The 15,843-nt window shown below is 30.1% G+C and overlaps 1 protein-coding gene across 2 annotated transcripts; it reads left to right on the top strand.

Annotated features, from left to right (window-relative positions):
* Positions 1–13,325: 13,325 nt before the first annotated feature.
* On the top strand, positions 13,326–15,573 carry LOC128034717 (ATP synthase subunit d, mitochondrial-like). Of its 2 annotated transcripts, none has more exons than XM_052623546.1 (5): positions 13,326–13,764; positions 14,040–14,121; positions 15,058–15,122; positions 15,209–15,295; positions 15,385–15,573. In XM_052623546.1, exons 1-5 carry the CDS (start codon positions 13,594–13,596, stop codon positions 15,478–15,480), a joined length of 501 nt encoding a protein of 166 aa, XP_052479506.1. In that variant the 5' UTR covers positions 13,326–13,593; the 3' UTR covers positions 15,481–15,573. The 2 variants fall into 2 exon arrangements, with proteins under 2 accessions (XP_052479506.1, XP_052479503.1); XM_052623543.1 differs by having other exon boundaries at positions 15,379–15,573.
* Positions 15,574–15,843: the final 270 nt, after the last annotated feature.

Below are 15,843 nucleotides of genomic sequence, written 5' to 3'. Positions count from 1 at the left end.
TCGAGAAAGAGAATTACGTCCCGTAAGTTAGGACACAATGTCTTCAACCCCGATACGAGAATGAATACCGAAAAATTTACTTATTTGGAAAATATTCGATTATCTCGGTTTTAGAAAAGGAATCATGTCCAGTAAGTTAGAACACGATCTTTTATTAATTCCCGAGATTGTTAAAAAAACTTATATTTAAAAAAGATTCGCGTATTCAAATTTATCAAAAAAATCGAAACCCCGTAAGTTAGGGAACGACTTTTCGAATCTCAAAATACGACATATCATTTATTTAAAAATTTATGTATTGAATAAATGTAACACGAATTGGTAGAAATAAAGTACGGTGTTAATATGCATAACAAAATAATAATAAATGCGATAATATAAATAAAAATAATACAAGCGAAAACAAAAATAAGATAAATAATAATAAAATAGGACAAACCAATAATAAGTAAATAAACAAATAAAAACTAACACATTTTAAAAAATAATGGACAAATAAATAAATAAATAAATAAATAAATATTAAGTAAAACGGTTTAATAAAAAATAAATAAATGAAAATATTAAATATATATATATAAAAATACGATAAAAAATGAAGACAATTTTAAATACTAAAGCACCAAGAAATAATAACTATGTATTTAAATGGATAAATAAATATAGTAAAATATATAAAATAAAACAAAATATATATATAAGGAAAATGATAATAGTAATAATAATATTATATTAATTAATTTAATAATAAAATAGCAAAAATAACAAAACGAACTAAATTGAACTTTAAAACAAAATTTTGGGGCAAATTAGAAATAAATAAAAGGAACATGACCAAATTGAATGCTCGAATAACAAGGAGGGACCAAATGGGTAATAAACCCCACCCTCCAAAACGCACAGTTTCAAGGTGGACCAAATTGAAAACTGAAATAAATTATAAGGCAAAATTAAAAAATGAAAGAAACTTGGTTGTATATAATGAAAAACGTAGAATGGCTAAATGCGCAAATAGCCCATTAGTAAAAAACATGTGGATCCTCCTAGGTGGGTCGACGCGTGGGTCGCCTCAAAACGACGCAGTTTTGGCGCCTGAGAGGCCTGCCCAAAACGACGTCGTTTTGGGGGCCTATAAAATCCAAACTTTTAACAAAAATATCATTTTTTCCTCTTCTAAAAAAATACCCAAAATGCTCTCTCCCCTAGCTTCTAGGCCGGCCAAGGGTTTGGCCATCAGCCACCTAATCGACCGCCGGTCGTTGGCGACGGTGCCGCCTTCTGCGGTGGTCGAAAGGCCAAAAATTCCTCTTTTTCGGGAGATAAAAAAAGGTAAGCTTTCTTTGTGTTTTTTTATGTGTATATAAAAAAGAAAAAAAAACAACAGATTCGTAAAAAAAATAAAAAATAAAAAAGAACCTTTGAATTTCTGTTTTCTTCTCTGTTTTTTTTTTGCTATATTTTTTTGTTTGATTCTTTTCTTTGTATTTCAAGAAAAAATCCGATGAGCCCCTTACAATCGGTTTTAGATGGCTTTTATAGCTATTTACAACTCTATTTTAATCTATTTGTCACTTATGTTGCAAGCAACTTGAGGGCGGTGGAGCAGTGGCGGTGGCAGGGCTGTCAGGGACTAGGTGCAGCGGCAGACTTGTAGTGGCAGGTAGCTAGGTGCGGCATATTAGGGTTTAGGGGGGCTAGGGTTTGTTTTTAGTTTTATGCTGTTGGGTTTGTTTAGTTTTGGGCTGTTTGGGTTTGGGTGTAATACCCTCTACCCGTATTCGTCGTCGAAATAGGGTATGAGACATTACCAAATTTTACCAAATAAATTTTTCGTATTACTAGTTAAATACTATTCACTTATTGAAACATGTCATGACGTCCCTTAGATGGGCCTTCGAAGCCCAAAACATACATTAGGACCAAACCGAGATTAAATCGAAACCATAAGAAATTTTTTGCAAAATCCCAAAGTTTTTTTTTTAACTCAATATAACCCCTTTATAAATATCTAATCTTCCCAGCAATTTTAAACCGAGACCAATCCAACACAACCAATCCATTTCAACATATTTTCAAGATAGATTTAACGTATTCATAAGGTAACCTCATCACATACCAAAACCAAAATTTGTTAGCCATACCAATGGCTAACCATAAATTCATTTCAAATTAACATTTACTTTATTAGCTTATACATGCCATTGATTTACAAAATAAATTTTCTTTATATACCGAGATCTTGAGGTTGATAGTGTGATACGTCTCTAACCGAATCCGACCTCCGAGCACTTAACACTAAAAAACAGGGGAAAAAGAAACAGGGTAAGCACTTTGTGCTTAGTAAGCTCATGTAACAAGAATTATACTTACCTAATATTTTCAATACAATGCAATAAACATTCATACACCCATTGAATACATTATTCCCCTATCATGCACAAACTCAACATTCAAATTAGTCCAATAATTCCATGTATCAATAATATATATATCACGATTGATGAGCTCATCAATACCATGATTTTCATTCCCCTGTTATTTTTCCATATTTATCCCGTTGAAATTCTCGAAATTTCGATAGATTTTCAGGGGTACACTTTAGTGTACAAATTCGGATCCATCAATTCATATTCATGTGCGCACATTTCCATTTCAGAGAGCACACTCACGCGAACCTCATCCTTACAGCGGGATTACCTGTCCAGGCTAAATTCCCTGTAATATAAACTCATAGAGTATTGTCGGGATTACCAGTCCAGGCTAAATCCCCTGCAATGACAATTACTCTAATGAGCTTGGATCTGAGTTACCAGTCCCGGCTAAATTCAGACCCTAATTTGGATTACCTATTCGGGCTAAATCCATTTTCCATATATTCTTCGGGAGGGCTATATCAGAATAGGATCACCCGTCCGGGCTAGATCCTTTTTACTGTCAATTCCTTTTCAGAGATCCATCGAATTTTCCTTCCATTCAACCGGGATTTATTTTCTCTTTCATCAAGAATATCAATACTTCATCAATTATCATACAATAAACATCCAAATCATATTCACATCAAGAAAAATATATTTCAAGCATTTAAGAATATAATTCAAGTTACATGAACTTACCTCGATACTTGTTCGTAAACAAAATCTACTAATCCCAAACTTTTTCTTTTCCTCGATCTAGCTTCAGATTTGAATTTTCTAGATCTAAATAAATAAATTTAATCATTGATCTAATACATTTCATGTTCATATGTAACATTCTCTATAATTCCATTATTATTTATAGTGCATTCAAAGCTGTCTCACTAAGTCATAGTCACTAAATTATTTATATCTTGAGCTACGGAACTCCAAATTAAGATCCACTAATTTTCCCAAAAACTAGACTCATATATCTTCTTACCATAAAATTTTCAGAATTTTTTGTTTAGCCAATAAGTACATTTTATTCTTTAAAGTTTCCCTCGTTTCATTATTCGACAGTTCCGACCCCTCTTAACTAAAAATTAATTATCTCCTTTTACAGAATTCAGATGATGTTCTCATTTGTTTCTTTTGAAAATAGAATCATTAAGTATTTTAAACATATAAATTTAAGCCCCTAATTATTTTTCTCCAATTTTTTTATGATTTTCCAAAGTCAGAACAGGGGAACCCGAATTCATTATGACCTTATCTCACAAAATCTATTATATCTCATGATTTACAATTCGATTTCTTACACCGTTTCTTTTATAAGAAACTAGACTCAATAATATTTAATTTCATATTTTTTTTCATCCTCTAATTCGATCTATAAATTTTTTGGTGATTTTTCAAATTTAGACTACTGCTGCTGTCCAAAACTGTTTTTGTGCATGATGTTAATTACCATTTTTCCCCTAAGCTTTCAGTAAATGATAATTTCATCCCTGCTCAATTGAGCTTATTTTTATAAATTAACACTTTATTTTATCACTTTAAACTACTTTAAAACCTTTCGAAATCAGAATTTTAGCACTATACTTTAATTCCAAACATTTTCACAATTAGGTCCTACAAATCAATTTCTTTTGAAATTACCTAATAAAATCATCTCATAAACAAATTAAAGCTTCAATTTCATGCTATTTCATCATAAAATTCCAGCACATATTCATAGAAACTTTCAATTTCATTCATAAAATAAAAAACTAATGAATTTAGTAATAGGACCTAGTTGTAAAAGTCTTAGAAACACAAAAATTACAAGGAAAATGTAAGGATTAACTCACTTGGTGCAAAAATTATGAAAAATCAGCTTGAATAAACCCTTAGGACGTTTTTGGCTGATGAGAATGAAGAAAAATAAAGAGAATTCTAAATATTCCAATTTGGTCCCATTTTTATGTTAGTAAAATTTGTTACTTTCCTATTTTACCCTTATTTCACAAATTCTCCTGATTTTTCTCAGCTTATGCCACCCAAAATATCTCCTTTTGGGCTTATTTGCAATTTATGTCCCTCCTTATTTAACAATTGAGCTATTTAATCATTCTAGTAACTTTTACACCTTTTTCAATTTAGTCCTTTTCACTTAATTGACTACCCAAACATTAAAATTTTCTAACGAAATTTTAATACCATATTACTAACACTTCATAAATATTTATAAAAATATTTTTGACTCGGTTTTACGAGATCGAGGTCTCGATACCTTGGTTTTACCCAATTTCTTCAATAATTTCATTTTCTAACTAACCACTAAATCGGTAAAATTCTTCTATCTATATTTTTATACGATTTTCCTATCATATCAATATTCATGCAAAAATATTAAAATAAATTTATTTTTAAATCAGATTTGTGGCTATGAAACCACTGTTCTGATAACCTTGAATTTAGGCCATTACATTGGGCCTGCTGTTTTGTTTTGTAATTTGAACTGTTATTGGGCCCGGGCAAATTGGGCTGATTACACCCTCCAACTTGTCAGAATAGTTTTTAATGATTTATGTTTCTTTCATTTTCAACATTTCAAACTCTCTGATCAAATTGAGCACCTGTATATTTTTTGTTCTTTCATTACCCTGGTATTCTTTCTTGAGGTAGTCCCAAATTTCTTTCGCTGACCCCAAATTTATGATTCTTGTAAATATTTTGTTTAAAATAGTAGAGAAAAGACATGCTTTAGTCTTGGACTTCCTTGAATTTTTCTTTTTGTGAGTCTTTAGTTGATTCATTGTTGGATTTGCTGGTAATGACGAAACATCGTAGTCTTCTTCTACTGCTTCCCAAAGATCCATCGCATCAAGATAGATTGTCATTCTAACAGCCCAAACTTGATAGTTATCACCATCAAAAATTGGTAGAACAATATGAGAAAAGTTGTGTCAGCTTCCATGTCTAAAGCTTATGTATTTCTCTCAACTCACAGATCCTTTAAGATATATAAGAGCTCTGATACCAATTGTTGGTATTTTAGTAAAAAATATGGAACACAAAAATGAAAGAAAAAATATATTGAAAGCACACTATAATCTATTGTATTATTCAGATTATATAACTAAAAAATAACAGAAAATATATCTTGTTGATATCCAGTCACTTAACTTACTCATAAATCATGCCACAGAATTAAAAATCCCTAAAGACTTGGTCAACAGACCTATTATTCAACAAGCCTAAGGCACATTCTCAACAATGCTCATATGTTTTATTTTAAAAATCTACTTTGTGTCAATTGTGTTACAATTAGAAGTCCTAGGCACCAGTTTCCAAATCTCATTTCTCTCTAATTGTCTTAACTCCTTCTGCATGGCTTGGATCCAATTAACATCCCTCAAAGCATCCTTTACTTGTTTTGGCTCGATCTCGGAGGTGTAGCAAGCAAGTCTCACCATGGCTTGATAGTTTTGCCTTGGCCTAATCCTAAATAAAGTTCTACTCCTGTTTTGAATACTAAGCCATTAACTTGTGAATTTCCCAACCACATAAATAATTAACTTATTGTAAATTGACAAACAATATAAGAGATATAGCGATGAAGCATGACTATCTTAAATAATCTCTAAAATAGTTGCTACAATTCACAAGAGAATTCAGAAGTTAAAAGTTATATGGCTAACAAAAGTAAAACTAAGAAAAGTAACTAAATAAAACTCAAAAGCTCTCAAAATAAAGGGAACACCCTTTCTTCTGTTATTTAAAGGCTTTTCTAGGATAAAATCTCGAACCAGTATTTAGCAAAACTGGGCTAAGGCCATGGCTTGAAGAATCTACACCAAGATTCAAACTTCTTCACTTTCTAACTTTTTACTCACTCCACTTATTACAAAATCATTTTCCTCCCTCGAACTAAATCCAATGCCTACAAAAAGACCTTGAAAAGAATTATTTATTTAAAAGCATTAAAAATAATATAAAAACACTAAAATAATCTAAAACTACAACTAGTTGTAAAATGAACCTATTAACTCAAAATTAACTAAAAACCTACTTAAGAATAATGCAAATGTGAGTGAATTAAGGTCTAAAATATGCAATACATACTCGCACATCTACTCTCTATTTTTATCTTTTATCGTTACTTTTTTCACATCAACAAAATATAATAACCCCTAAATTCCTAAAAAAAATTAATTCATAATTATTCCATCATTGAATGTTAAAAATTCAATCTCATCTCGAGATTAAGCTAAAAATTCAAATAAGTCCAAGCATTTTCAAAGACTTACAGACCAATCACCCTGAAATTCAGATCAAGGGAGTTGAACAAAATTGGGTGTCTATATTCTTTAGGCAAGAAAGTGAAATGGGGTTTTATGATTGAAAAAGGTTGGCTTAAGGGTGTAAAAAGCCCTCAAACTTTTTCAAGAAAAGCAATTAAGTCTCTGTTTTTTTTTTGCACTCAATTGGGTATTTGAACTTTCAAAATGCATAAAAAATGCCCTTAAATTTAAAAAAAAAAAACAATTAACCCCCTACATTTTTTTTCACTTAATTGGGTACTTAAACTATCAAAATGCATCAAAAAAGCCCTTTGATCGTTAACTTTAACAATTGACCTTTAAAGTTAATTGCTCCTAATTTTTTTCAGTTAAAGCCACCTTTTGTTACAACCACGACGTGGCGTGCGGAAAAAATTATAAAAAATAAAAATTTATAAAATTTATAAAAAATATTAAATTTTAATAAATAATTAAAAAATTAAAATTTATAAAAATCGTAAAAATATAAAAATTTTAAAATTTTATAAAATCGTAAGAAAATTATAAAAATTTTAAAGAAATATAAAATTCGTAAAAGAAATTATAAAAATTATCATTCCAAAAGAAGCATTTTATAATTTTTCTATAACATTTATTGATTTTTATTTTTTATCATTTTTCGCCACATGTCACGCAGTGTTGCGACACATGATGGCTTTAGCTGGAAAAATAGGGTTGTTAACTTTAATGGTCAACTGTTAAAGTTAATGGTTAAAGAGCTTTTTTTATACATTTTATAATCTTTTATGATTTTTATAAATTTTTACAATTTTTATATTTTTTTACAATTTTTTTCTAATTTTGAATAAAATTTAATAACTTTTATAATTTTTATTGATTTCTATTTTTTATAATTTTTTGTCACATGTCACCTGTGGTTGTGACACGGGATGGCTTTAACCGAAAAAAATTAGGGACAATTAATTTTAACTGACAACTATTAAAATTAACTGTCAAAGGACCTTTTTGATACATTTTGATAGTTCAAGTAACCAATTGAGTGCAAAAAAAAGGGTGCTTAATTAGTTTTTTTTAAAAAAATTGAGGGTCTTTTTTATGCATTTTGAAAGTTAAAGTAATCAATTGAGTGCAAAAAAAAAAAAAAAGAGTAGGAGCTTATTGTCTTTTTTTTTTCTTTTTTTTAAGTTTGAAAGCTTTTTGTAACATCCCAAAACAATTGGGGGTTAGTTTAAAAAAATGAAACTTGATTAGGAGGTCTAATTTGAAAATGATGTGTTTTAATTTAGTTAGGACCTAAATGGAAAAAGGGTAAAAGTGAATTAAAATATTAATAGTGAGTCTTGACCATGAGTAGACCTATCTATGGGCCGTGCCGAGAAGGCCCACCCGAAAAGTGGGAGAGTTTAGGTAAAAATATAGGCTCAAAAAAAGGGTTTGGCAAAAAAAAAGGTCCGTTTAGAAAACAGGTCAAGCCTCGGGTAAGACTTTTTTGGCCCGGCTCGAATATACAAAAAACCTATTGATTTTTTTTCTCTATTTTCTTGTTATTTTTTCTTATTATTTTGCTACCATTTCACTACTATATTGATACTATTTTGTTGTTATTATTGAGATATTATATAAATTTTGTTTTATTGTTAATTTTGTTACTATTTTAGAGGCATTTGATTGTTAAGTTACACCTATCTTAGTGTTATTTAAGTGTATATACTTTTTTAAATTTATTTTCAATTTGTTGGGAAACATTTATTTTAATATTTTTAGTTTTTTTATGTATTATATTTTTTTTAAAATAATATAAAAATTAATACAGGCGGGTTGGGGCCCAAGTTTCAACATTTTTTATCCGGCTCGAACTTGGGAAAAATTTTAGGCCTATTTTTTGGGCCGAGGCCAAGCCTAGCAAACAAGCCTAAATTTTTGGTTGAGTTCGGCCCGGCCCATGGACACCTCTAACCATGAGTATTAATTATGATTTATAAAAATAAAATAGAAGAGTATTAAAAACAATAGGTTAAATAAAATAATTGATTAAAAGTATAAGCTAATAAAGAATAGACAGGCTAAGTACGAAATAGATATATACAATTAAGTGGCTAAAAACAATATGAATTGAGTTTTACTATTAGTAGTTAAGAGTTTAATAAATTACTTAGAAAGTTAAAGTTTGAACCCACTTTTTGCATTTTTCCTCCTTATTTTTCAAGCAATTAAGAATGGAAACCAAGTTAGGATAAGAATTAGTTATGGTAAAAAATGAATATGATATAGGTAGTAGCCTAATGGTTAAGCTTGCTCTTTTCTCCCTAACACACCTGGGTTTAAGTCATGCCAACTCCTTACCTTTTTTGTTAATTTCGGTAAAATGGTTTAATTACTAAAATAGCCCCTAAAGTTTTTTTAATCTTAGCATTTAATCCTTATCCTAATCATAATAGGATATTGATTATCTTTTTCAAATTTATCTAGAATTCATATCTTATCCTTCTTCAAAATTCAAATAGAATTTATCTTCCTTATTTCAAATCTTAATAAAATTTATCTTCCTTATTTCTATTTATTCCCTTTTCTTCTTCGTCTTTTCCTTTGAAAATATTTTCTCTCCATTATTGATAATTATTTTTGTTCTCAAATCAAAATCTATTCCCAATTTCAACTCATTCTCTACTGATTGATTTTTCCGTCAATTACATCCCGAATTGTCATAAAATTTCAATAAGAATTCTCATTTCAATTCATTAAAACTCACCAATTTTGGAATTTTTTTCGTTAAATATTTTAATCCCCTATTAATCTTTAATGTTTTTGCCAAAAACCTCCACAAACATTGAAAATTCATTCTTGATTCTTGTATTTTGTCAATTGAAAAGCCCTTATAGGTGATTAGATCGAGCTTGAACGAAGGGTAATCGCCCGAGACCCCGAAAAGTCAAATGTGTGTTCTTTTACGAAAAATCGAGTCAAAATCTGAAACTACCCAGTCGCACACGGCCTACTACACGGCATGTGGCCTGCCAGTGTGGATCATACAGCATCACACACAACCATGTCCCCCTGTCTCCCCGCACATCTTCGTTTCGCACACAGTCCAGTCACACGACCAGGTGGCTCCTACACTTCACCCATCCGTCTTGCACATGTCTAGGGCTTCACACACGATTCGATCACATAGCCGTGTGGCCCCTAAATCTAAAAAATTACAATTTTTCCTTATCTTTTATTATTTTATGCAAATCAGACCCTGAGTAGGTTTTTAATTACTTCTAGAGAACTAGATTACGCAATTAGGTCCTAGACTAGGGTTAGAATGATTGAATATATAAATGAATGAATTTATGATTTTAATACTTTTGATTGATTGCTTGATCCATGAATGATTTTATGTTTATCAATGTTATAAATGTCGAATGAACGTCTCGTATGCCTAAGTGATTGAACTATTGATTGATGGATATAATCGTGAATATCGCTATTATGCAATGAAATAGAATGTTGAAAGTATTAATGATTGAATGAATGAATGCATTAAAGAAAGATTGCATTGCATATGCATGTGGTGGGAGGGGATGATATTAAAGGAGGAAGAACGAGAACTCTTATTGACTGCATATACGAATGATTGATTGTGTATCCACAGAACTGCAGATTCCAACTACAATCTCACTGTGCTGCACGATCCCTTTAACAGCTATTATCTGCGAGCAATCGTAACTCCGCAGTTATATGAATGTCCGCTGTGTATTCATAGTCATAGCAGATTCCAACTGCGATGGTCTTACTGTATACCCACAGTTACAGCAGACCCTAAATGTGACGTTTTCGCACTATGCTATCACGATCCCTCCAACAGCTTTCTACTTGGAATGGCTATGTTTTCGTAGTTACCAATAACTTTTATCTGCAATTACCAAATTTCAACAAATGTAGTGGTAAAAGTCCACGAGCGGAGTAAAAAGGTAGAGGGGGTTCTGAGGAACTCCCTATTTAGAGAGCTAGTGGTTAGGGGTAGGATTAACGAATGTTAAATGAAACGTTAAAAAAATGTTGCATGATATACTATGCATACTCATTGAAAAGTACATGTTGAAACGACCGAATTGATAAATGTGCACATATCTAAAGAGAGTGACATTACGGCTCTATAGTTGAATTGTTCAATTAAATTCAACTGAATGTTAACGTTTTGTTTGTCTAAGTGACGAAAACTAAATTATCGTATTGATCGGATTATTATGTGAATTTGATTATTATGATTGATAGGACATTCAAATATTGATTTGGTTTTATTGTGAAAGGACTCACATTGAGCTTCCATAGCTCACTCCCCCTAATTTCCATCTTTTCAGATAACCTAATGGACTAGGACGCATACTCAACATCTGAAGGGTTTCGGCTTGTTCTTGCTAATGATCTGTTATTATTTATTTTTATTTTATTAAAAATCATGGTATGGAATAATTATTTTTAATTACTTCAATTATGATGCATGTTAGTAATAGTTATTTATATAGATTGAATGGTTTATACTTGATATTTCTTATTGATAATGATTTTAGAATGTTGTTTATTTATTAAGTGTATTAAACAAGTTAATTTAATATAAAAAGATTATTGATTTTCCATTGTTATATTGATGTTAGTTTTAGAGTGATCAGAATGAGGTATTTCCTTGTATAAAACAGATTTAAAATGGAAAAATTGTTTTGTTAAAAGACCAAGCCACCTCGGTGGTGAATGTGATCTCTTCGATTCGGGTCTAGGTCAAGTTGAGGTGGTTATAGTTTTACTCCAAAATTAAGGATTTAAAGGAAATTAAAAAAAAACTTAAGTAAATATTGATTTTTGATTTTTAAAACCAATAACACATAAGCTTTTTAATAAGAAAAGTTAAGGGTATTAAATATTTAGATAAGAGATTAATTTATGCCAAATTAAAGTATAGATATTTAATCTTAAAATTCAGCAAAGTAAAAGAACCAAACTTATCTATCTATAATACAACATATACATATGAATTAATTAGAATAAAATTTTAGAATATCTTTTATTGTTATTTATATTACAAAATTGACATTTGAAAAATAATTTATTATAATTATTATGTGATAATAATAATAATAATAATAGTAATATTAATTAATATGATAGTATATTAATGTGAAATTAATTAATTTGGTCATATCTTTTAAAAATTTAGTTAAAAATAACTTAATATATTATTAATTAATAAAATTATAAATCCATAAAATTATTGAAAATAATACAAATAAAAATTTTAATTAAATAAATATTTTATATATAAATATGATCTTAATTTAAATATGATAATAATTAATTGGGTTAACATCACTTTTTTATAATTAATAAAAATAAATGTGTGAGATTAACCTTGTATATCTAAAAGGATAATACCAATATATTAGTAACCTAATCTATAATGCATAAATTTATTTATTTATTTATTCTTAATTTATATGTCCAAACTCAAAAGAAAATAAATTTATTTTAAACTTAAATTTAATATTTAAATTTTTATAAAACTAATTATGTATAATAAAAGCGGTTCGGTTCAACATAAATCCCAACTTGAAAAATATTATGACTTATATCAATTTGAGAAATTATAATAAAGAAATAGATCAATTAAGAATTAGTATTTTGTATTATCTATGTTTCTCATATTTTTAAAATATATAAATCAATAATATAATATAATATAATAATTTTATTAAACATATTTTTATTAATAATGTAATGGTTATTATCTATTGGGGATCGACCCGTATACGCAACGAGAAAATAAAAGTAAAAGTAGAGAAAAACAAACACACAAATATTTATGTGGAAAAATTCCTCCGAAGAAGAGGACAAAAAATCACGGGCGGGACGTGGCCAATCTTCTCATTGGGATGTCGTGGTCAGCTTGTAAATACGAGGCACACTCCACATTATCACATAATTAGACTTTGAATCCATATTAAATTACACCTATTATTTTAGATTAATTGTCAGTTAATTAGTGTTACAGTTATATACCAATTAAAACTAATACTTAGCACTATAAATATATTAATGAGCAAGAGATTTTCATTTCAAATAACATCTAAAGAATTATTAAAAAATATTTTAACATTATTTAATTGATTTTGTTTTCCATCAATAAAAATGCATAATTTTCATTATTATTTGAGATGTTTAGTTATTATTATTTACTATTATTTTATTTTAATAATATTAACATAATTGTGAATATCAAAGGCAATAAATTATTAGAGTAATAATTTTTGTAGATGAAATCTTATTTCATATTTAAATGAAAAATATTTCATCTAAGTACTTAATATTTTACCATAAATTGTTTTCCATTTTTTATTTCCATTACTTTTAAAATATTATTTTATTCTCTCAATAATTTTTATTTTTTTATCATTTAATTAGCAAATATATATTTTAAAATTTATAAAAATATATTATTTAATAATTTTAAAAATAACACAAAATTATTTGCAATGCATATAAATACGTGACGTAAAAATTAACGTCACATCAGATCAGCTATCATGTGTTATTATTATGGGAGAAACTAAGAGCGTGTTTGGTTGGGTGTATTGGATTAGCCAATACACCCCTAATCTGTGGGCCCCACTAATCCCCACTTAATCCCGTGTTTGGTTTGATGTATTGCCTATTACAGGCCTATTACAACACGGATGTATTCCTCATTTTCTCTGCTTCAACAACGATTAGCCATTCCGTTTCAAAAGTAAGGATTAGCTAATCGCTTCTGTTTTACCCTCCCCAGCCAAAATCTGCTGCTCCACCCCACCCTCTCCCTCCCAACATCAACAGCAGTTTTCTTCGAACCAAATCTCCACCGTCTCGCGTTTGGGAAGCGAGAAAGTGCGAGAAAAATGAGCGGACCGGGGAAGAAAGTCGTCGATGTCGCGTTCAAAGCATCAAAGAACATTGATTGGGAAGGGATGGCTAAGCTTTTGGTCTCCGATGAGGCTCGCAAAGAGTTCGCTACTCTTCGTCGCACTTTTGATGAAGTTAACTCTACTTTACAAACCAAATTCAGCCAGGTCTTTTTCTTGTATTCTCTCTAATCCCTAGCTCCTTTTTAGCATTTTTATTGATTTTTTTCATAGATTTGTTGGGTTAATCCGTTGATTAGATCTTAAGGTTTTAGTTTTTTAATGATGATTTTAATATTTTATATTGAAATAAATTTTCAATAAGGTTGAATTTTTTTGTTCAAGGTTTGATTTTGGAACCTTTTTTTTTTCATTTTTAAGGAAATTTTAGTTTTGTTCAAGGTTTCAGTCCTATCTTGTTAATAATCCGATTTCTTAAGCAGGAACCTGAACCCATTAACTGGGAGTACTATAGAAAAGGAATTGGCTCTCGCCTGGTAGATATGTACAAAGAGGCATATGAGAGTAAGTTAATTTGATAGTTATCATATTTGGCCTACTCTCTATCCAATTTTCCAGTCATCCTATATATGGTTATGCTTAGATCAGTTGCAGGTCTATAAAATCATAAATTGTTTGGCTTCCACATGTTTGTGTTCCTCATGCGGTGCCACTTCCTGAATTTGTTACTTTAAAGATCATCTCTATGGTACAAGGGAACTATTACTTAGTTGGATGCTGATATGGTCACCTTAAGTAGCTAGCTCTTTCCTTTCTTCACTCTCAATTTTTGGGGTTTTGGAAGGGGTATTAGTAAAGTATGGATTTTATTGCTATTGCTTTATATTTCTCTGACTGTTTTTTACGGAAATATCAATGCCTGACCTATATCTGGACCATAGATATGGGGATATGACCCTTCAAGGACCCTACAAATTCTTGGAAAAAAGTTAAACATACCCATTTTGGACATTTAGCTTTGATCGACACTTGCACTCGAGTTTATGTAATACGCTTATCAATCATTTTCCACTCCAGATCTCCTTGATCTTTCCTAGATCGGCCCATGCCCCATACTTCACTGAAAGTTAAATGGAAATCAATTGCCAATGAGGACATTGTTTAAATTGGCTGCTATTTTGTTTGCAAATACAATTCTTATTTGTGTGCAATTCACTTGTTGAATGCTATTAGCATTTAACAATTTCAGATTAATGCCGTAGATGTTTCATTTCAATAATGCTATTATGTGATCAGATTCTTGTAGACACCAAAACTTGAGATACTCCTATACTTATGTTCAAAGTAGAATGAAGAAAATATGGACATCTAGCTACTCAATTCTCACTTGTCTGCAATTTCTAGCAGTCGAAGTAATCATATTTATCATGCTTGTTGTAAGGTTTGGATGGAGTTTTGAGGGATTCACCGTTACAAATGTTATATACTCTTCCGTTGCAGGTGTAGAGATCCCCAAGTTTGTTGACACCGTCACTCCTCAATACAAACCAAAATTTGATGCATTGGTGAGAATCAACAGGATAATTGACTCTCTTTTACCCTGTCTCCAAGTTTTTTCCTTGAATGATGTGCTATTTATTTGTGGTTATAGCTTGTAGAATTGAAAGAGGCAGAGGAGAAATCCTTGAAAGAGTCTGAGCGATTGGAGAAAGAAATTGCCGAGGTTCAAGAACTTAAGGTAATAAATAAAACAATGCCGAAATGTGTGTTGTTGTGTTCCAAATCACAATTGCTGAATTTTTTATCTTTTTTTATGAACAGCAAAAGATCAGCACCATGACCGCAGACGAGTACTTTGAGAAACATCCAGAGCTTAAAAAGAAATTCGATGATGAGATCCGAAATGACTACTGGGGCTATTGACATCTTTGTGAATTTAATGGCCAAGCTTTTGGTCTCGACTAGAATTTCTGAACCGTTTCTGTTGTTTTAACCCCTTTTTCTCTTGTGCGGTGATTTGGGTTGGAGAGATTAGGCTGTAATGATAAGAAAATAATTGTGTGAGAAAAAATTATCCAATCATTTGAGAAACAAGGTGGATCTTGTAAGACATGCATTCTATTTAGCAGGCATCCGCAGTCATACTTTCATGGCAAAATTTTTACTGTCTGCCCTCTTCATTCCATTCTGTTTTATGTTTATTATTTGAATATTATCTAGATACAATTGAATTTGGACACCTATTTATCTAGATCCATTCTATATGTATTTTTAATAAGTGGTTAT

Source organism: Gossypium raimondii, chromosome 2, assembly GCF_025698545.1.
Source record: "Gossypium raimondii isolate GPD5lz chromosome 2, ASM2569854v1, whole genome shotgun sequence".
NCBI lineage: Eukaryota > Viridiplantae > Streptophyta > Magnoliopsida > Malvales > Malvaceae > Gossypium > Gossypium raimondii.
This window is presented reverse-complemented; position numbering and strand designations above follow the sequence as displayed.